This window comes from Orycteropus afer, unplaced genomic scaffold, assembly GCF_000298275.1.
Source record: "Orycteropus afer afer isolate SDZICR_OR568_19922 unplaced genomic scaffold, OryAfe1.0 scaffold00132, whole genome shotgun sequence".
NCBI classification, from domain to species: Eukaryota; Metazoa; Chordata; class Mammalia; order Tubulidentata; family Orycteropodidae; genus Orycteropus; species Orycteropus afer.
In genome coordinates, this window is record NW_006921719.1 from 6,607,646 (window position 1) to 6,628,853 (window position 21,208).

At 39.5% G+C, this 21,208-nt stretch overlaps 1 protein-coding gene across 1 annotated transcript in view; it reads left to right on the forward strand.

The window, feature by feature from the left end:
* The window catches only part of SEC11A (SEC11 homolog A, signal peptidase complex subunit), an 87,525-nt gene extending 79,655 nt beyond the window's left edge, over window positions 1-7,870 (forward strand). The window contains 3 exon segments of the mRNA XM_042781557.1: window positions 215-334; window positions 7,551-7,608; window positions 7,820-7,870. Of these exon segments, the coding sequence (XP_042637491.1) occupies window positions 215-334; window positions 7,551-7,608; window positions 7,820-7,870 (229 nt within the window).
* Window positions 7,871-21,208: the final 13,338 nt, after the last annotated feature.

A 21,208-nucleotide genomic window follows, 5' to 3' on the forward strand; every position in this document is an offset into this window, starting at 1 on the left:
TTGGGTCAGGGTGATGGGTGAACGGGAACTATTTCATCAATTTTTGTGAATGTTAGAAATTCTCCATGTTAAAAACATCCTTTTAGCTAAATAATTGTTTTGATGGTAGGAATGGTGATAAAGTACCACAGTGCCATAGGAATTTTTGTACTTTTTGTATTTTCAAAATAGCATGAAGGCATTTGATAAGTTGGGTTTTCTTTACTCTTTAAAGGCAAAACGGACATATCAAGTTTTTGACCAAAGGAGATAATAATGCAGTTGATGACCGAGGCCTCTATAAACAAGGACAACATTGGCTAGAGAAAAAAGATGTCGTGGGAAGAGCAAGGGGGTGAGTATAGAGGGGAACATCTGTTGAGCTTTTTTTATATCACTTAAAACATAGCCTTCTCAATTTATCTTTTCAGACACATTCCTTATAGTGGTTTGGTCTCAGTTCTGCCAAATCTCCATCATATCCTTTGAATAAGTGCTTCTTAAAATGCATATGAGACCTCAGAGGTCCAGTATTGCTTCCTCAGGGGTCTTATATGCATTTTAAGAGGAAAGGATAAAATGGAGAGGAAGACCTCAGTTACATTGCTCCAGAGGAGAGGAGCTGGGGCACAATCAAAGCATAGAGTATTCATGATAAGGTGATGAATTGGGTGTGGCAGCTTTTAAAATTCATCTGTTTATTCACTTCAGTCAAGAAATGTTAATGGACACTTTAAATGTATTCTACTTTCTATACCATAAGAGACTGTAGGGATCCAAAGCAGTATTAATCCTGCTTAATGAAACTTGTGTTTCTTAAAGATATTGCTGAGTCAACATCTTAAAATATGCATCTAAATTATGTTTATCATGTTAATTTATTTCATTATTTATGTTTTATTTATAGTCTTAAAATTGAAGAGGTCAAATGAAATTTAAAAATTATATTAAGCCTATTTATTTCAGATATTGTCAGGAGAACAGATCAGTGGAGGACAGGAATTGTAAGTTATCGGTGTGAGGAAGTATGAGATTGTTACTACATTAATGTTATTAATAGTATTAACAATAACTCACTTTTATTAGGGCTTACTATGTGCCAGAGACTATCTTTCTAAGTGCTTTACAAGTATTATTTCATTTTAACTTCAGAACCACCCTAATATTCCCATTCTACAGATGAAGAAACACGAATGAGTTAAGTTACTTATCTGAAGTCACACTGCTGATAAGTGGCTGTATGACTCCAGAGCCCACCCTTTTAACCATCATATCAAGATTACTTGCATAGCATTTCTGAAATGGGTAACTGTTGGTTCTCACTATTAGATGCCACGTGGTACTCTTACGACTGTCAGCACATCTGCTCCTCCTGGCCTGGAGCAAACAGTGTGAATAAAGACGTATTACACTAGGGAACAGGCAGCTCTGCTCTCATAGAGAAGTGTGAGTTATTAAGTCAAGCTGCCTCAGTGACACTGTGAGAGTTGTTCAGTTTGGAGCTGTAGAGATCAGACCATAACAAGCACTAGCGTGTTTAGTCTCCCCTGCAGAGCTGTTTTTTTGTGCATGTTCCCAGTTCTAGAGAACATCTTTCCTATAATGGAGCTAAACATACTTATATAGTCCAAATTAAGTCATCCGTGCCTTAGGTTCCAAGATGCTGCTAAGGTCGTTGTTCAGGCTTATCAACCTCTTTGAGCTGTTTTGTTTTTAACTGTAAAAGTACAGTACATGAGGAAATACAAATCATCACAAAGCAAAGTCACTTCCCTCCTCCTCCTCCTCCTCCATAAATATTTACACTTATTCCTCACTTATCGACTATCTCATTATCCAGCATTTCACATTGATGACAAAAGTAAAAAAAAAAAAACTGTCCAACTGTTTTGTGCATTAACAATGTAAATCTGGCAGTAACAAATGCTGAAGTGAGAGTAACACTGGCTGTGGTAGTTAAGCTATATATCAACTTGTCTGAGCCTTGATTCTCAGTGGTTTATTAGTTACATGATGATGTAGTCATCCTCTATTTTGTGATCTGTTGTGGTCATCCTCCATGCATAACACTGATTTTCACATAATGACCTCATCTTTGGAACCGAACCACGTCAATAAGTGAGAAGTGGGTGTACTGTTAACATTTTGATTTCTATCCTTTAACCTTTGTTTTTTGCTTTTTAACTTTTTGTTAAGATTTGAGTGAAAGTTTACAGAGCAAATTGGTTTTTCATTCAACAATTCATACACATTTCGTTTCGTGACATTGATTGAAATCCTTAGCACTCACTCTTCCTGCTTCCTCCTTTTGTACCATTTCTAGTCATCCTTCTTTCCTATAGCCTTTCTTTATGTACACAGAAGGAAAGAGATACTGAGATATACATATATTTATGTACATAAACAAATTTTGTTTATGAGGAGAAATGGTCACAGTATTTTACAACCTTTTTTTTACTTCAAAAATTATTATCTTTACAAATCAGTAAATGTATCTCCATATCCCCATTTTCAAAGTTGAATTCTGTTCTGCTATATGGGTAGATGATACTTTTATTTAGCCAGTTTCCTGTTGTTGGACACTCTGATTGTTTCCAATTTTTTTCTGTTGTGAATAATGTTATTATGAACATCCTGTTACTTATATTTCATTGTTTCTGCATAATCATTTCTTCACAGTGAATTCCTAGAAGTGGAATTGCTGGTAGAAGGTATGCACATTTTAAGGCTTTTGATAAACTTTGCCGTACTGTTTTATTTAAACTCCTACCAATATAACAGCATCCTTTTTTTTTTGAGATCTTGGTTCCTAAGTGTTTAATACAGGTTTGTCTGCTTGCTGTGGTACCTTGGTTGAATAAAAGATGCATTATCATTCAAAAGGTTAGAAGGAAATGTACTTTTGTTCAAGTAACTTGACTTTCTCAAGGATTTCTGAAAAATTCCAAACTATATACAGTGCTATTCCTGAAATCCTTAACATTGAGAATATAGGCCTTTTTGTGGTTTCTGATAAAAAAATATACCTGGTCTCTCTGAATTGAGTAACTTTCTGTGAAATATAAAACATCTGGGACATGAACAATAGAAGCACAGAATCTTAACTATATAAATTCACTTTCCACTGATTATACCTTGACACATGTTGCTACATGTCACCCTCTTTTGTGGAAATTGTATTTATAAAGCACTAAGCTGATATTTTGAAGTCAGAATGTACCCAAATCTTAAGGATAGTCACAGGCAAGTCTGTGACAGGTACAAACATCTTTATACATTTTTAAAAATGTGTATTCAGACAACTGTACATTAAAATAATTTGAATTGAGGACTAAGGCCCTAAGTAAAAACAATTTTTAAAATTTTTATTGAGATAATTCACATCTAGGGAGAAAAATTCACAACTTTAAAGTGTACAATATAGTGGTTTTTAGTATATTAACAAGATTGTGTTACCTTCAGCACTAATTCTAGAACATTTTCATCACTCCATTTCCCCTCCCCATTTCCCTCTCCCTTTAGCCCAAGACAAGCACTGATCTATTTTGTCTTTATGTTGTTGTTGTTATTGTTAGATGCCATCAAGTTGATTTCAACTCGTAGTGACCCCCTGTGACAAAATAGAACTGCTCCATAGGGTTTTCTTGGCTGTAATCTTTATGGAAGCAGATCTTCAGGTCTTTCTCCTACAGAGCTGCTGGGTGGGTTCAGACTGCCAGCCTTCTGTCTTATCTAGATTTGCCTATTCTGGACATTTCATATAATGGAACTGTATAATATATGGCCTTTTGTGTCTGATTTCTTTCATTTAGCATAATGTTTTCAAAGTTCATCCATATTGTAACATGTAATAAAAACAATTTTAAAAAATGAAACTCCTAATGAACGAATAAAGCGTTTAATAGAGATAATTCTTTCTAAATCCAGGAAGTTGAAAAACACAACAGGAAGGAAGATGGTCAAAGGAAGATAAAGAACATCTGGGAATAGAGAAATACTGACGTTTAGAAAATGAATAAAAATACAAGGAAGCAGAGTAACTGAGCTCTCAGTGCATTGAAATCATATTAGTGGATAAAGCTTTTAAAACATACTTGAGACAGATTATTCTGGGATAGAAACAAAATGATCCTTTTTTGGGTCATTGCATATTCTCATAGTAAGTTGGCTGCTAGGGTCCCTACTTGCCAGATATAGACCTCTTTTGACATCTGACAAAATTGTGCTGCAGTCTCCTCTTAAATTTTATGGCCATCTTTTCTGTGCTGTTCTTTTGACTTCTTGCTTAGTGATCTCTGTTTGTTTTCTCCCCAAACACCAGCAGATAGTTCCTCTTTCTGAGACTACGTCCTCAGCAACAACTTTGATCCCATGAACTTCCAGGAAAATGTATTTAACCATATTTTACTTTCTAGCTGCTAACTTGTCATAGGCTGGTATTGGAGTTGGCTTTGTGGATGGCATTTGTTTTGCTTATTTACACCTTGGTCTGCTTATTAGCAAGTCTGCCTTAACATATGAGTTTATCTGAGCAAAGTAGGAGAAAAGTGTAACTGATTTGAATTTAAGATGACTGATGATAGCAACATGTTGGAGTTGATTACCAACTCTATGCTATCTCTGTCCATGAAGGGAAGCCAGTGGTACAGATAATGAAATCTTTTGTTTGACTTGGACTTAAAATTCTTGCAGCCTTAGGTTTTGCTTGTATCACTACTAAAGATCAAGCAACTTTCACTTTGAGTGGTCAGGGAAAGCTAACATTTAAAAAAAAAAAAAAAAAGTTAACATGGATAACTCAAGTAAACTATGTGGTTACTGGCAGCCAAGGTTGTAGTTCTTTGGGCATGGATATCATTGCATAGAGATAACAAAGTCTCTATTTTTGACACAGATCATCAGATCAGAATCAGCAATGTGGTATTTTTTCATAGAAATCACAGGTGCTTTTATAGCTATTAATCTGCATTTTACTGTAAGGCATTTGCCGGAAAAAAACCTTTCATGTTCTTAAATAAGATGCTTACTTTCTCTGAAAGTGATTGCCTTTATGAAAGTGTTGAAAATGAGGCAAAAGAAATAACAGTTAATCCATTAAAAAGAGAAAGAAAAAAATTTTATATATGTTATATATACCAGATAGATATATCAAGAAATATCTCCCCTCCTCAAGCTTAGCTATGCCAGCTTATGGTGTATGTCAGCTCTTACTTTTGAACTCTTGGAGATCCCAGGGGTTGAAACTAAAGCCTGGGCCACAGCATGCCTGTCCCATGCATCTCCCACCTTGGAACTGTGCTTCTTTAACTTGAGTGTGCAGGCACATCACTTAGACCCACCTCACAGAGATTCCCCAGCTTAGTAAATCTGAGGAAGATACAGGCATATGAATTTTCAACAAGCTATCCAAGTGATTCTGACGAAGGGGGTGTCTAGCTTTTAAGAAATGCTAACTTATGATATGGGAATTTAGGGATGGAGAGACAGACAGATAGATAGGCCTGGGTCATGCTGCCAGAAGGAAGAGAGGTGGGGAGGGGTGAGAACAGGAGACAGGAAGTAAGGGGAGTTCTTAAAAGGAAGTGAAATACACTAAAGACCAAACTTCTGTTTTTCCAATTTGCTGAAGGCTTAGATGGTGGAGGTGCTGTGTGGGAGGTAATTGCTATTTGTGCTCCCTTTGGCATGGTGCAGAATTTATGGATGCCCTGAATAAAGGTATCTGGGCTATTTTAAAGTCTGGAAAGATCACCCAGTCCACTTTAGAGTCCAGCAGTAGAAGAGAAGGAAAAAGGAGTTGTAATTTGTTAATCACTTTTTCCTTCCTCATAATGTACCTGCTAGTTATCTCTCTCTCCTGAATTCTTAGAATGTTGAGAAGTCTTTTGCACTGAGGGGAGAATTGAAGCTGTAGGAGAAAATGAGATCCCCAAAGGAAAGAAAAGAGGAGGCGGCCCAGGGTTCAGATGTTGAATCAGCTAGTGTTTTCTGGCTAGTGGGGGAGGGAGACATTAACAGCTAGTTATATAACTAATTAATTAACATTGTGACAAGAGCTTCAAAGGAAACATACTGGGTGCTATGAGCTCTGGTAGCATAGTGGCTAAAGCACTTGACTGCTAACCAGAAGGCTGGCGGTTCAAACCCACCAGCCACTCCTCGGAAGGAAGGTTGGGCAATCCTACTTCCGTAGTGATACTGCCTCAGAAACCCAAGGAGGGGTCGCTATGAGTTGGGGCCGACTCGACAGCACATAACAACAACAACAACAACATGAGATTGTTTAACAGGTCATTTATCAAACTTTGGGGTCAAAAGGAGGAAAAAAAACATAATTGTAGTACCTCAAGAAGAAAATAGAGAAACAGTTTTGTGCTGTGTTATAGAAAATAAGGACAAAGAAAGAGATTTCAAGATCAAGATGTGGTAGAGATGTATAAGAGATGCAGGCTAAGATTGTTCTGCTGTGTTTGTTGGTTAAAAATTCTAGAAAAAGTTTCAGGATTAAAACAGCCAAAACCATATTACAAATAGTTTAAAAATGAGAGAGTGGTGAAATATTAAGTACCATACTAGGGTTCTTAGCTTCACTTTTTGGACACTTAACATGAAGTACCTTGTAATGTTCTGGCTGTGTTTGCCTTGTTTCCCCAACTAGATTGGCAGCTCCCTGAAGGTTATGACAACAGACCCAGCTCTTAGCACTGTATCAGCCTGTAGTATCTGGTACTGGTTCTACTGCACAGAACCGTTACTGTACCTTGGGCATGATCGTCTGTTTCCTCATCTATAAAATGGTGACCTAACTTCCTATCACGTGGCCTGTTGAAAGGATCAAATATGACGTTGTAGTTATATGTTGCTTAACATCCATGATATATTCTGTGAAATAGGATGTTAAGTCATTTGGATGTTGTGCGAACGCCATATTATATACAGTCAGTCTTCAAGTTATTGAACGTCCAACTTAACGTACAACCCTTGGTTGTGAACCAACCATCATAAGGCCTATTATATTAAAAATTCAAGGTACATACAGTGGTTCATAATAACAAACAAGCTCTACTTTGCAATGCATATCAAAACATTATTATTACTGTATTATGTTAAAGATGTTTTAGTGTATCTAGAAGTGTTTCTTTAATGTTTCTTATGCATAGAAAGTTACACTACATACTAAGACAAACATATAAGTGACATTAGACACAGACCATAACTGTTCCAACTTACATACAAATTCAACTTAAAGACAGATATAGGAATGGAACTTGTTCATAATCCAGAGACTGCCGGTAATAAGCTTTACAGGGGTTGGTTTGTAACTACAGGTTGTACCTAAGTCGGACGTTTGTAACCCAGGGACTGCCTTATAACCTTATGGGGCACAGCTGTATATGTGGTCAGACATTGCCTGAATGGATCTTATACAGTACATGACTGCATATGCCAATGGGCTTTTGTGAACTGGAAATTAGTATTCTATAGAAGCAATAGAATATTCAGTAAATAATAGTGTCTACTTTACTTAAGAAGTTCTATGATGTTCTGTTTTGTTGTTGTTGTTGTTGTAGATTTGTTCCTTACATTGGAATTGTGACGATCCTTATGAATGACTATCCTAAATTTAAGGTAAGAACCTATACTATGTGTTTTGTTAAGAATATGATTTCTTGCTTAATTTGGGAAACTATTCAGTGAATTACAGTTAAAAGATGAAAGAGTAATTGGATAGTTTAATAATATATCATGGTCACAAAGGCCAGTTTATTAACTAATAACTCTTAGGACTTGTGAACTTTCAAAAGCTGCTCTGACTTGTGATTCTGTGTTTATTTTCTAGTATGCAGTCCTCTTTTTACTGGGCTTATTTGTGCTGGTCCATCGTGAGTAAGAAGTCTGCCTTGCAGTTCCTGGGAAGATGCCATACTTTTTGTTACTGGACGTTTGGAGTAGATATTGGTCTCTGATTGGTGGGATGGAGAACACACATTCTGGCACTTCTTGGTAGCACTGGTTTGCATTAGTTTATGTTTCCACACCAGAGTATGTGTGGGCGGGTGCATGTGCACCTTGGAGTGCACTTGAGGGGACTTTCAATCACAGAATTTCATATGTCGTCATCGTCACACTTTCACATTTTTGTACATCAGTGAATTTTTTATATTAAAAGTTTGAGCCAAAGCCCCCAGTGTTTGTATTTTGAAGCCAAGCTTCACTTCTAAAGTGCCTCCAGAGTTCTGTAAATGAAAATGCAGCTCTGCATGAGTTTGAAGCCACCATTCCCCCTTATGATGGGAATGGCCTATACTGAGATGGTCACAAGTCTTAACTTTTCAGAATTTTGAATAAAAGACTTTACACATTGAATCCCTTATCCCTAACTTGTGTTTGTCAAGAAAGCTTCTGAAATTTGCCTTTCTTTGCTGGTTCCCAGTACCCCTTGGGGGGGATATCCAAAGGCTTTTGTGTGAACAGTCCTTAGCTAAAGATTGCCCTAATACTAACAAATCTTTTTTATATTTGTTTTGTTTTTGTTTTTATGAAGCAAAAGTAGCTATTGACGTTCATAGGAAATGTCTTAGTCATAAAATTGATTGTTCACTAGGGTGTGACTCAGATGTGTTTAAACCTTGCTAATGTTGCTGAAAAGTTGAGAAAATCTCACTTTGCTGTACACACTCATAACCCTTTCTATACCTGAGACATTTCAGCCTTTTTTGCATGATGGCAGTGTGGGCTAGCATCTGGAGGAAGCACGACAACGTGCTGGAGAGCAAACATTCTGCTTGTTTTCTTTAATGTCCCTGAGCCTGCTGTCTTAAGTGCTTGGCTTGGCTTTTCCTTAAAATAGACCTAAAGGAAATAAGGCAAAGCAGAAAGTAGTGAATGCAAAGCCCAATTGTTTGGTGGTCTTTGAATATTGAGGCAGGAAAATACGGAGTGTAGGGCCAAGGCAGTGTGTTTTGAGCACAAAATAACCTTCATTCTATCTGTTCTCTTAGTGTATTCATGTGAAACAAGTGTTCTCAGTTGGCCTAAGTGAACAGTTTCTATTTGTTCAACTGAGGTGGAAATCAGTTCATACTATAATGCTAATGGAATGAGAATAGGAGCAATTAATCTTCTGAGGGCCTCCTCTTTATAGAGAATAGTGCCATCCTAAATCCATTAACTAGGCTTTAGCCTTCAAACTTTGTATATGTGCTCTTAATGGTCTGAACAGAGTATGAAGGTTGTCAAATCACTGCTAACAGATGCTTCTTTGAGGCTTATGTAGTACTTTTGTTGTTTTGTTTTTAAATTTTTATTGTGATTTGAGTGGAATTTTACAGAACAAATTGATTTTCCATACAACAGTTCATAGACATTTTGTTTCATGACATTGACTGCAATTCCCTACAGTGTAACAGCTCTCTTCTCACATCCTCCCTGTAGTTACCTCTTCCCTGTGTCCTTCCCTCCCATGCAGTCCTGCCCCACAAGCTAGCTCCCTGTGCAAGCATTGCCCTTCTGTTCTCCCACAATTGATGGCTGGCTCCAAGAAGTGTATCTACGTGATGTAAATATTCACCCCATATTCCTGTCTGTTGTTTGGCTGGAAACCACAGGAGTTCAGTTCCAGCCTGATGGGCCATAAAACTCACTGCCATAGAGTCGATTGCGACTCAGTGACCCCTCCTTGGGTTTCTGAAATGGTATCTCTACAGAAGTAGATTGAACAGTCTTCCTTCCGATGAGTGGCTGGTGGGTTTGAACCACCACTTGTGGTTAGCAGTCAAATGTCTTAAGCACTATGCCACCAGAGTCTGCTTTTATATTCTTATGAGCCAAGGAGAGTGCTAGAACAGCAGAAAATTGCTACTTCTTCCATTTTCCCCTCCTAATCACCTACAAAGGATAGGGCTAATCAGTGTATTGACTGTTTTTATACCAACTTTTCTAGGATGACTGGGGGAGTAGTATGCTGTGCTGGCCAGGGTTGGGAAGCCAGAGTCTTCTGTGATCCTACTTTGCTAGGGATCCTTGCTAGACATTGGGGGAAAATATTAATATTTTTTCTCAGTTGCATATTTTCACACCAGTTTTGTGCAAATATTATTTTTTCCTCCTGTGATGGACACTCTAGTTACAAGAAGTAGCTAAATTTCTCTGAAGAATTTATCAAATAATTTTGAGAGATTTGAATTGCTTTACTAGAGAAAATTTAAAAGGATTATTTGTGGGGAAGAAGTATTATGTTCCCAATTTTATTATTTTCTAGTTTAATGTTAAAAAAAAAGACTTAAAACTGAGAGATTTTATTAGTAAATAAAATGTATTTTAAAAGCTTTTTGGAAATTTAAGAAGTACCAGAGAGATTCATGATACTTTATAGAATTATAACCTCTTTGGGGTTTGTCACAGAGCGAGTGGGAAGTTGAGAGGTTTTAATTACTGTGAGTGAAGGGAACGAAAGCAGAGTGTGAGAACTTAAACACTTTAAATGAATTTAATAATGGGATTATCTCTTGGCTATTACCCTTTTACTCATCCACTCTTATATAACACCAACTATTAAATTCCTTCATGATTTTTCCAAATACCTGTTCTCCATTCTAGTCTGTATTTCTTGGTTCTCACTAGACACTTCTACTTCATTGCCCCCATCTTCAAAGTTATACGTTTGTGATAATTACCCTAAACTTTTCCTCAAGATCTCATGTTTTTCAAAATCATTTGGAGGGAAAAAAAAAAAAGAAGGTGGGGACCAGGTTTGCTGGTCCAATAGAGCCTGGTGGAACCACTGAGACTATGGCCCCTAGCTGCCCTTCAGGTCTGGAATTGAACCCACACCTGTGGTTTCCAGCCAAACAAAGTACAGGCATGTGAGTTAAACATTTACCTCAAGTAGACACGCGCCCTGGAGAGAACAATTGTGGGAGAAGGAAGGGCTGCTTATGCACAGGGAGACAGCTCAGGGGGCAGGGGAGTATGGAGGGATGGACACTGGGAAGAGGTAAGTATGGGGAGGAAGTGGGAGAGGAGCTGTTGCATTATGGTAAACTGTGGTCAATGACATGAGACAAAAGTATATGTGAACTTCTGTATGGAAAGTGAATTTGCTCTGTAAATCTTCACCCAAATCACAATAAATTAAAAAAAAAAAGATTTTATGTTTTCCATTAAGCCATTTTCACCTTAATTTTTCTGACATATCAGTTACCGACTCCCACGTTTATGTTCTCCCATTCCCATCACTTGAATCTAGAAGTACATGTTCAATAATTGGCTGTTGTTTGGGTGACCATATGTCCCAGTTTGCCCACAGTGTGCCAGTCTGTGCTTATTTTATTTTTAAAAACTTTTTATTGTGATTTGGGTGAAAGTTTACGAGCAAATTCATTTTCCATACAGCAGTTCATACGCATTTGGTTTCATGACATTGACGGCAATCCCCACAGTGTAACAGCTCTCTTCCCATTTCCTCCCTGCAGTTATCTCTTTCCTTTGTCCTTCTTTAATGTGCGCTCCTGTGACCTATTTCTCTGCAAATACTGCCCTTCTGTTCTCCCATGATTGATTGTTCTAAGGAATGTAATCTGTTGTTGTTGTTACGTGCCGTGCGTCAAAGTCGGACCCGACTCATAGCAACCCCTCCTTGGGTTTCCGAGGCAATATCACTACGGAAGTAGATTGCCTCATCTTCCTTCTGAGGAGTGGCTGGTGGGTTTGAACTGTCAGCTTTCTGGTTGGCAGTTAAGTGCCTTAGGCACTATGCTACCAGAGCTCCCAAACATGGATATAGTGTGTGCTTATTTTAGATCACTTACATAGCTAGATAACTGCCATCAAGTTGATTTTGATCATGACAAACATGAATTGGGACAATAGCTACAATGATACACTCGAACATTGATGCCACAGAACAAAACATTACCTAGTCCTGCATCATTCTCATTGTCAACGTGTTCAAGTCCATTGTTGCAGCTGTTGTGCCAATCCATCTTACCAAGGCATGTGCCTTGCCCTCGCTGACCCTCTTCTTCAGCAAACATTATGTCATGTTTTAGCAGTTGATCCCTCCTGATGATGTGTCCAAAGCAGGTGAGTGTTCTATTGTGATCCATAAGGTTTTCATTGGTTAATTTTGGGGAATAGATCATCAGGCCTTTCTTCCTAGTCTTTTCGTCTGGAAGCTGCACTGAAATCTGTCCACCATAGGTAATGCTGTTGGTATTTGAAATACCCATAGCATAACTTTCAGCATCATAGCAATGTGCAGGCTACCACAGTACAACACACTGACCCACAGGTGGTGGTTAGATCAATTACTACCTGTTCATTATTTTTAGTTCCCCTTTCACTTTCAGAAGTGACCCTTGTTTGGACCATAAATTTTGTGTTCACCCTACCTTTACCCATATGTGACATTCAGACTTTGAATTTAGCTACAGTTAAGCATCCTTGTGCCATACTGTGGGTGTTTTCACTTATATTTTCTCGGGATCTCTTCTGCTTGTCTAAGTCTCACCTTCTTCACAAAATAACTGTTATTTCTCTGTTGCTCATCATTTGCAACTTTACGTTGTTTGTCTGAATTTGTGGATATGGCTTCAAGTTCTCTATCCAGACTGTAAGCTCCTTCAGGGCAGAGATTCATTTTATAGACGCTCTACTAAATGTTCCAAAAATCGATGCATTGGAACCAGAGGCAGGAACTTAGACTTATTGTTGAGCTGTTATTCTGGGGCAGAGCACATGAATCATCAAAGTGATTTGTACTTTTCTGTTGTTCAGTAAGTACGGTATCTTGGGCTTGTCAGATTTGAATATAAAAACTTTATCTCTCTATGGTTCCATTTAAGTAATATGTGCCCTTTCCGGATTTTCTATGTTGATCGTGTGTGTGTGTGTGTGTGTGTGTGTGTCTTTGAATTCTTCCTCTGTTCTATTTCTTGATGTGAGACGTATTGGCCTTTGTTACTTTTCACACTTCTGTCAGAGAGACTAGGCTTGGAATAAAGACTGTGTCACCCTTGAGTGAATTTCTTGGTCATTTGCATAAGTGTGTTACCAAGTCTAAATAAGCCCCTAGAATGAGGCGGGGGGAGTACTGCAGGATTTTAGAGTATGCTAGTTATGACATTTGTTATTCTGTTGAGCTTCAGAGATGACCCAACAGATTCTACTGCTTAAATAGATTGCCCACCCTCCTCAAGATACTCTTTCAGTCAGGGGGATATCCTGCTTTGTCACTGTTATGTCTTGTTAGAGCTGTAAATGTTATCAGGTAGGCTTTTAGGAATAGAACAGTAAATATTACCCTTCACACATGAGTATGAGCCTGGCCATGGAAAGAGTATTATGTAACCAGGAAGGGTTATAGAATGCTCAGGGTTGCCAAAAAGTGGTGAGGACATTGCCTTCTGAGTGTCGTGTTAGCATCCTGGGCCCTCAGAATTTTCCAGCCTCAGCTTACCGGTCCTTACGTTCTTGTCCCTCTGATATTGGTCTCGCTGTGGACATTGAGTCTGTGCTTGCGCTGGTCGCTTCACCTGGAGTGCCTGCTCACTTCTCTATCTGCCGAAAGTATTCTCATTTAGCAGATACTGACTACAGTGTGCCAGATTTTGGGGGAGGCCCTAGGAATACAAAAATAAGTAAGGCAAGATCATTTTCAGACAGGAGCTGAGTGCCTTAATGTGAATAACGTGTAAGAAGATTTTTTTTCACATAGAATGATAAGTGATAGATGCACAGGGAGCCCCAAAGAGTCTAAAATCCTCCTAATTCAGCTTTCAAGTGTATGGTGCTGCCCTGTACTACTGCTGCTTGTGCTTCCCTGTACTTTCATCATGTTCCTCTCTAACATTGCCCTCCAAACCCAGAAACCAAACTCACTGCGCCAAGTCATTTTCCATGTGTTCCCCTCACCTACTGGAGGCCAGCTTCTTGAAGGCATTAAGAAAAAAACAGCTTCTGATTCATTCTTGCATACATATTCCCTAGTCCCTGTCATAAGGCTTTGCACATTTTAGATTTGTTTATACCTCCCTTGTTCCAAAAAAGAATTGAGGTGGCTCATAAAGATATACCAAGTATCAGGTGATAAAATATAAAACAATTGAAGACTTCAGGTCTGGGGAGTGAAATAAGTGTGGGAGGAGAAAAGGATGAAATCAGAAGTAAGGCTAGTACCCACAAGACACGTCAAAATGTTCTATGGTCTACTAGAGGAGATCCATAGCTTTGGCTCTCAGTTCCTTAGCAACTATTGCAAAGAGGGCAATAGTAATTTCTGTGCCTTATGGAATGGACATAAAATAAAGCAGAAAAAAAAAATTGTAATGGTATCCAAGGACCAAGAAATTTCTCTTCTGGGAATTCATTGCAGAAGCATTGTGTGATGATGTGCAGTTATTCCTACACTAACAGGCTTCATGATTTTCAAAGGGCTACTTCAGAATGTAGACATAGTTTGGCAGAAACACTTCCTGCAGAGAGCCAGAGTTCTGGAAGGCCATGCTTCCCTTCAAGTCTCCTTTAAAATATTACAGGTGCTATTGGATATTCTCTTGGCCACATGCTTTTAAGAGGTACTAGAGAAAGGGTTGACATCTTTAACAAGTTGAGGGAGCTAATTCATGTTCCTGAATATAAAGGTATAAGAGCAGAGCAATGATTTTCATTATTTAAAAGGAAAATAAACGTGGATCTTCTGCAACACAAGGGATAGATAGGTAGTTATATCCACCGAGCTCTACTTCATAATTTTAGATGGACCGTTCTTTAAGCCAGACGTTACTGAGTCTCTCCTATGACCACTTAACAAAAAACAACTTAATAAAACATCCACTGAACTTCTAACTTTAAACATTGTAAGAGCCTGAAGGCTAGACTAGACACATAACAGGGAATAGATGTAATAAACATAAACTTTAAAGCCCACATAATGCAGTGCTTATGGTCCATGGGAGACTGCCTAATCATGAGGCCCTATGGAAATTCAGTACTTAACCCACCTTGATTGGGTTCAGAGTTCTTTAGGCAATTGAAGTCTATGTCTAAAGCCAGATTTTGGCTATGGATGAAGAGTTCTGGTAATTTAGCAGATGTGGTTTACTTCACAGAAAGACCAGCTGCCATGTGATCAGCCAGGAGTGTTAAGCTTGCTTTCCTGTAGAACAACACATCTTCAACAGTTTTCCCTGTGGTTTTATTTGTCTCTTCCTATTCTGGAATTTCAGTTACCTGTAGGTTATTCCTTTTGATGGTATCCCACACAAATCTTAGGCTTTCTTCATTTTGTTTTGATCTTTTTTCTGACTGATCCCTTTCCAAAGAAGTATTGAGGCATTTGTCTTCAATCTCACTAATTCTGTCTTCGATTGATTCAGTTCTACTCCTTTGCCCTTTCACTGTGTTATCTATTTCTGAGAATTTCGTGTTAATCTTCTGGATTTCTATCTGTGGATTTTGTATTGTGTCTAATTTTTAATTTATTTTGTAACTTTGTTCTTGTATTGTCTTCTGAAATTGTTCTAGGGTTTTCTCTATTTTCCTCAATTTTGTCAGTGTTTTTCTTGATCTGTCTCTCAATCCATTGAAGGTACCTAAATGTAATTCTTTTGAATTCTTTATCAGGGAGTTCCAATGCTGCTGCTCCCTCAGGGATGTGTTCTGGGTCTGTATCCCAGTCCCTTGTTTCTCCTGCTTTATCTTGCTTCTTGGACCGTGATGCTCTGGTGTCTCCGAGACATTGTGACTTTTGTGTTTATATTTAATTGGTGATTGATTGTTGGAATGTTTTGCCCAAGATGTTCATTTTCATTGTTTTGTTTGGATGTATCTGAGTAAGCAGGGTACTGTGCTCCTCTTATTTGCTAGTCGGTAGCACTTATGCGCTGAACACCTGTGTCCTTTTCAGTCATCAGCCTCCCATATGTCCATGCTATCTTTGGCAAATGGAGCCTATTCTTAGGTCCCTGGAATCTGAAAGAGAATGCTATCACTTTAAATATTCAAAATGGCTGTGCCCTCCAGACAGCTGAAATTCCACAGCTCAGTTTGTCTCCTTTGCTGTTTCCCTTTTCAGTGATCAGCTACCTGTGCATGTACACGAACATGTCCATGCAGTCCTTGGTGAGCAGGGCCAATTTTTAGGTTAATTCTCAGGTCTTGACACCACTTGGAAATATTCAGACTGTCCATGCCGCCAGGACTGCTGGCAGTCCGCAGTTCATTTGTCTCCTTACTCACTGTTTTCAATCGGGTTCTTCTATGAGTTGGTATTTAATCCACTTCTCTGTCCTTTCAAAGCTCAGGGCTCCAGGATTATACATCTATATCTGTGTCAATGGGTTTCTCATTTCTTTGCTAAAGAAGGTCTGTGTAGCTTGTCTGCCTATTCTCCCATCTTACCAGAAGTCCTAGCTTTCCCATAGAACAGAATGCCTTAGTCTTTTAAACTCATGGTGCCTTTTAAAAACAAAAATATCAGACCTCCTCTCTATTCTGACACTCCTCCCCACTCCCTGCAAGTCTATAATATCCTCCCTCTTACCTTCACCAGTCAAGAATATTATGTCTTGCTTTTTCTTGTTTATGTTGTAAAAATTATTGTTACTCTTCTCCCATATAAAGTTATATTATTATTACATTGAATATGATTTTTAAATGCTATATCCCTGTCCTGCCAGCCTTAGGAGATTCTGGAATGCCACCTACTTGATAAGAATCATTTCTCTAGAACCCTTAATTTAATTGGCCAGTTTATTTGGATTGGTAAGCTAGATTCCAGCTTTAATTCAAGGAGCACAGTTAGAAAACTGTTGCTTTTTCTCATTTAGTCCTCAAAATAACCTTTGTACAAAAGAGAAAAACTCGATGTTAAGGGATTTGCTGCAGATTTCACGGTCCATGTATGGCAAGGCCGGAACTTTAAGTCTGTTGCTTTTATCGTGTCACAATGCTGGGTGTTATAACCCAGTCTTTCGGCCTTTGTAAAATTTAACCCTACACTTGCAAAGCCCTTGGTAATTCTCCCTTAGAATCTCTAGGTTTTTATTCCTCGGATTTGCTCAGATTAGTAAATCTTCTAGAAATATTGAGGTTCCCAATCAAATTTTGAAACATTTAAATAAACCTCTGGCATTTGGAAAGGTGATTTCAGTTGTTGAAAGGTCCTCTGAGGTACATGAATATTATACCTAAATTGTGAATGCTGGGTCTGGGACTTCGTACTTTCTTAGGTTTTCATAGCTTTCCTGAGCACCTGCACTATTTAGCTGAGCAGTAGTAGCTGCTTAGCTTTCTTAGTTTTGCTTAGTTTTCTTAGTTTTTCATTCGACTCGATGACCATGTGTTTGGTTTTTTGGGGAATGGAGTTACTCATCTACCATTCTCCAAAATCCTCAGAGCACCCTTTTTTTCTATGCTAGGCTGACAGATAAGATGATTCTTAGGATGGTCATCACTTCCTCATCACTTCATAGATTTCTATGAATCTGCATTACATTTTCTGTGGATGTCCTTGACTGCTGTAGAATCCTGGCAGAGGTTAAGAGTGGGTACTGAAGAGCCACCCCGCCACACACACATCCCTCCATATGATTCACTGCCAGTCTTTCCCAATTGATGGAGCCCTTTGGGCTTCTCTTACCTTCAGAGTGGACTTGAGGACCTCTAATCTAAAGAGCCTAGCACTCCCTAGGAGACCCCACTTAGAACTGCTATCTTGGACAAGCCACCCTCACTGCTGTGACTCCCTTTTCCCTCTGAGGCATCCTTAGGGCTCCTCTTTCTGTGAATATGTTTCTTAGCTGACTGTGGAGCTACTTGAAGGAGCTCTGGTGGCACAATGGTTAAAACATTGGGCTGCTAACCAAAAGGTCAGCCATTTAACCCACCAGCTGCTCCACAGGAGAAAGATAAAGCAGTCTGCTTCTGTATAGATTTATAGCCTTGGAATGCCAATGGGGCAGGTCTACTCTGTCCTAAAGGATTGTTATGAGTCAGGATCAACTCAGTGATGACTATGGGTTTGGTTTTTGGGGGAATGGAACTACTTGTCTACCTTTCTCTAGAATCCTCAGAGCACCCTTCTTTCCTGTGCTAGGCTGACAGATAAGACGATTGCTTCCAAGGGCACCTGGGGTCAGTTTCAGGGCTTTAATTGGAGCTGTGAACCCCAGGCTGTATCAGAGGAATCTGGCTTAAGTATAAATAAACCTCCCAGAGTGGAACTCAAAGTGCCAGGGTTCATCTGTGGGAAAGAGGTGAAACTCCAAATGTAGTACCCACTGCCTCCCCTTCCTGAGAAATCTGAATCAACTTTATGTTTAAACAAATGGGATGGTAAAACAGGAGTGGATTAGGGAAAGCTGCATCTACCCTGCACAACCTTAGGGAACTCTGGGCATTGTGGTCCAGACAGATACAGATTCTGATTCTAGCTGGATTACTTTGTTTGTAAAGGAAAGTGACACCCTATCTGAGCCTGTTTTCTCATCTATAAGATGAGCAGTGCTTAACCTGCCTTACAACCTTCCTTCAAGCATGAGATAAGACAGCACTCCATAAATACCAGCTCCTTTATGTTCCCACTAATTTCTACTTTCCTGGAGGAAGGAAAGTATTTCCGGAGGAAATAGGATATGTGTGTGTGATAGATGCAGAGGAGAGGGAGGGGGTCGCAAAGGGAATGGTTATTATGAGAAGGTGATAAGAGCTATATCTGAACACGGTGGCAAAACAGTGACAAGAAAGCAGAGAGGTGTAAATGCCAGAGTGAGGGATGAGAAGGAAGGAGATTTGGAAAAAAGCCAGAGCCAGGAATGGAGTGTCCCTGTCCTGTGTGTCATGCTCCTGGAAGCTCAGCATGACAACCACCTTCTCACATGTTTTCCTTTTCAAGATGCTGATCCCATAGAGCTCACAGGCCTTGCTGAGCTAGATATTGGAAGAGTAATAATAGCAAGTGCCACTGTTAAGCCAGACTGGGCAGTAGGTTTTGCCACAACCACACTCTGATGTTCCAGGCAGGAGCCAGAGCACAGGTTGATTTGCAGCTGGCTCCTCCATCATTTGCTTCATTGTGTACTAAGTCTGTCTCTTCAGGAGGTAGTGAACTCCCTTGAAATCTGGGGGGAAAGGGGTGACAGTGACATCACTAGTGGAGGTGTGGACTCCACCTCCTGACACTGTCAGGGGGGTGACACCAAAATGACCCCAGGGTGAGCAGTGGGCAGTGGGAAGGTTCACAGTTGTGTCACTAGGGTTGTTGTCACCTGTCACCTAATGTGGTAGCTCCACACCTTCCCCCCAACCTGCCTCACCAGGCAGGGTATGGAGTGGACTGCGAGGCCATCATTAGGTGGAGAGGAGGTGGAAAGGAGTCGGTTCCGACTCATAGCAACCCCCATTGGGTTTCCAAGGCTGTAAATCTTTACGGAAGAAGGGGGAGGAGGGTGGTGCTTGGCCTTCTGTGGAGGTGGGGTGAGCCTCTTCACCCATGGGGGAAAGGATTTACCAGCTGCCCCAACCACAGGGGGAGGTGACATCAACCCTAGTGACTGCTGCTAGAGGGTGAATTTTGTCTTTCTGCCTCCTGTCCCTAACATAGTGCTCTGAACATTGTTGTTACTAGGTGCTACCAAACCTGTTTCAACTCATAGCAGCCCTGTGTATAACAGAACAAAACACTGGCTGGTCTTGCATCATCCTCAAAATTGTTGTTATGTTAGAGGCCATTGTTGCAGCCACTGTGTTAGTCCCTCTCACCGAGGGTTTTCCTCTTTTTTGCTGACCCTCTATTTTATAAAGCATGATGTCATTTTCCAGGGACCACTCCCTCCTGATAACATATCCAAAGTATATGAGACAAAGTCTCATCATCCTTGCTTGTAAGGCGCATTCTGGCTGCACTTCCAAGATAGATTTGTTTGTTCTTCTGGCAGTCTGTAATATATTCAGTATTCTTTGCCAACATCATAATTCAAAGGCATCAGTTCTTCAGTCTTCTTTATTCATTGTGCAATTTTCACATGCACATGAAATGATTGAAAATACCATAGCTCAAGGTAGGTGCACATTAGTTTTCAGGGTGGAAAAAAAAAAAAAAAAACCACTGCCATCAAGTCAGTTCCATAGCAACCCTATTGGGTCTCCAAGGCTGTAAATCTTTATGGAAGAAGATTGTCCCATCTTCCTTCTGCAGAGTAGCTGGTGGGTTTGAACTGCTGACCTTCTGGTTAGCAGCCAAATGCCTTATGCACTACACCACCAGGTGGCATCTTTGTTTCTTAACACTTTAAAGTGGTCTTTTACTGCATATTTGCCCAGTGCAATAATGTCATTTGGTTTCTTGATCGTTGCTTCCATAAATGTTAATTGTGGATCCAAGTAAAATGAAATCCTTGACAACTTTTTTCTCCATTTATCATGATGCTGTTTATTGGTCCAGTTGTAATATGGATTTTTATTTTCTTTATGTTGAAGTGTGACCCATACTGAAGTGCTTCAAGCCTCTTCCCTTTCACCAAGCAAGGTTCTGTCATCTGCATATCACAGGTTGTTAATGAGTCTTCCTCCAGTTCTAATGCCGCTTTCTTCTTCATATAGTCCAACATCTAGGATTATTTGCTCAGCATTAAAAACAAAAACAACAACAAAAAAAAACTCACTGCCATTGAGTTGATCCTGACTCATAGCAAACCCTCTTTGGCTTTCCAAGGAGATATCTCTATGGAAGTAGATTGCCCAGTCTATCTATGGAAGTAGATTGCCCAGTCTTCCTTCTGAGGAGTGGCTGGTGGTTTTGAACCACCAGCCTTCTGGTTAGCCTTAGGCACTGTGCCACCAGATAAGTATGGTGAAAGGATACCTTGATACCCACCTTTTCTGATGGTGGTATCCCCTTGTACTGTTCAAACTGCCTCCTGGTCTCTGTACAGGTTCCTCATGAGCACAATTAAGTGGTCTGGAATTCTCATTCTTTGTAACATTAGCCATCATTTGTTATGATCTACACAGTCAGATGCCTTGACATAATAAAATACAGATCTGGTATTCTCTGCTTTCAGCTTAGATCCATCTCACAGGAGCAATGATAGCCCTCTTTCCATATCCTCTTAAGAATCCAGCTTGAATTTCTGGCAGTTCCCTGTTGCTGGACTGCTACAACCATTTTTTAATTAACTTTAGCAAAATTTTACTGGCTTATAGTATTAATGATATTATTCAGTCATAT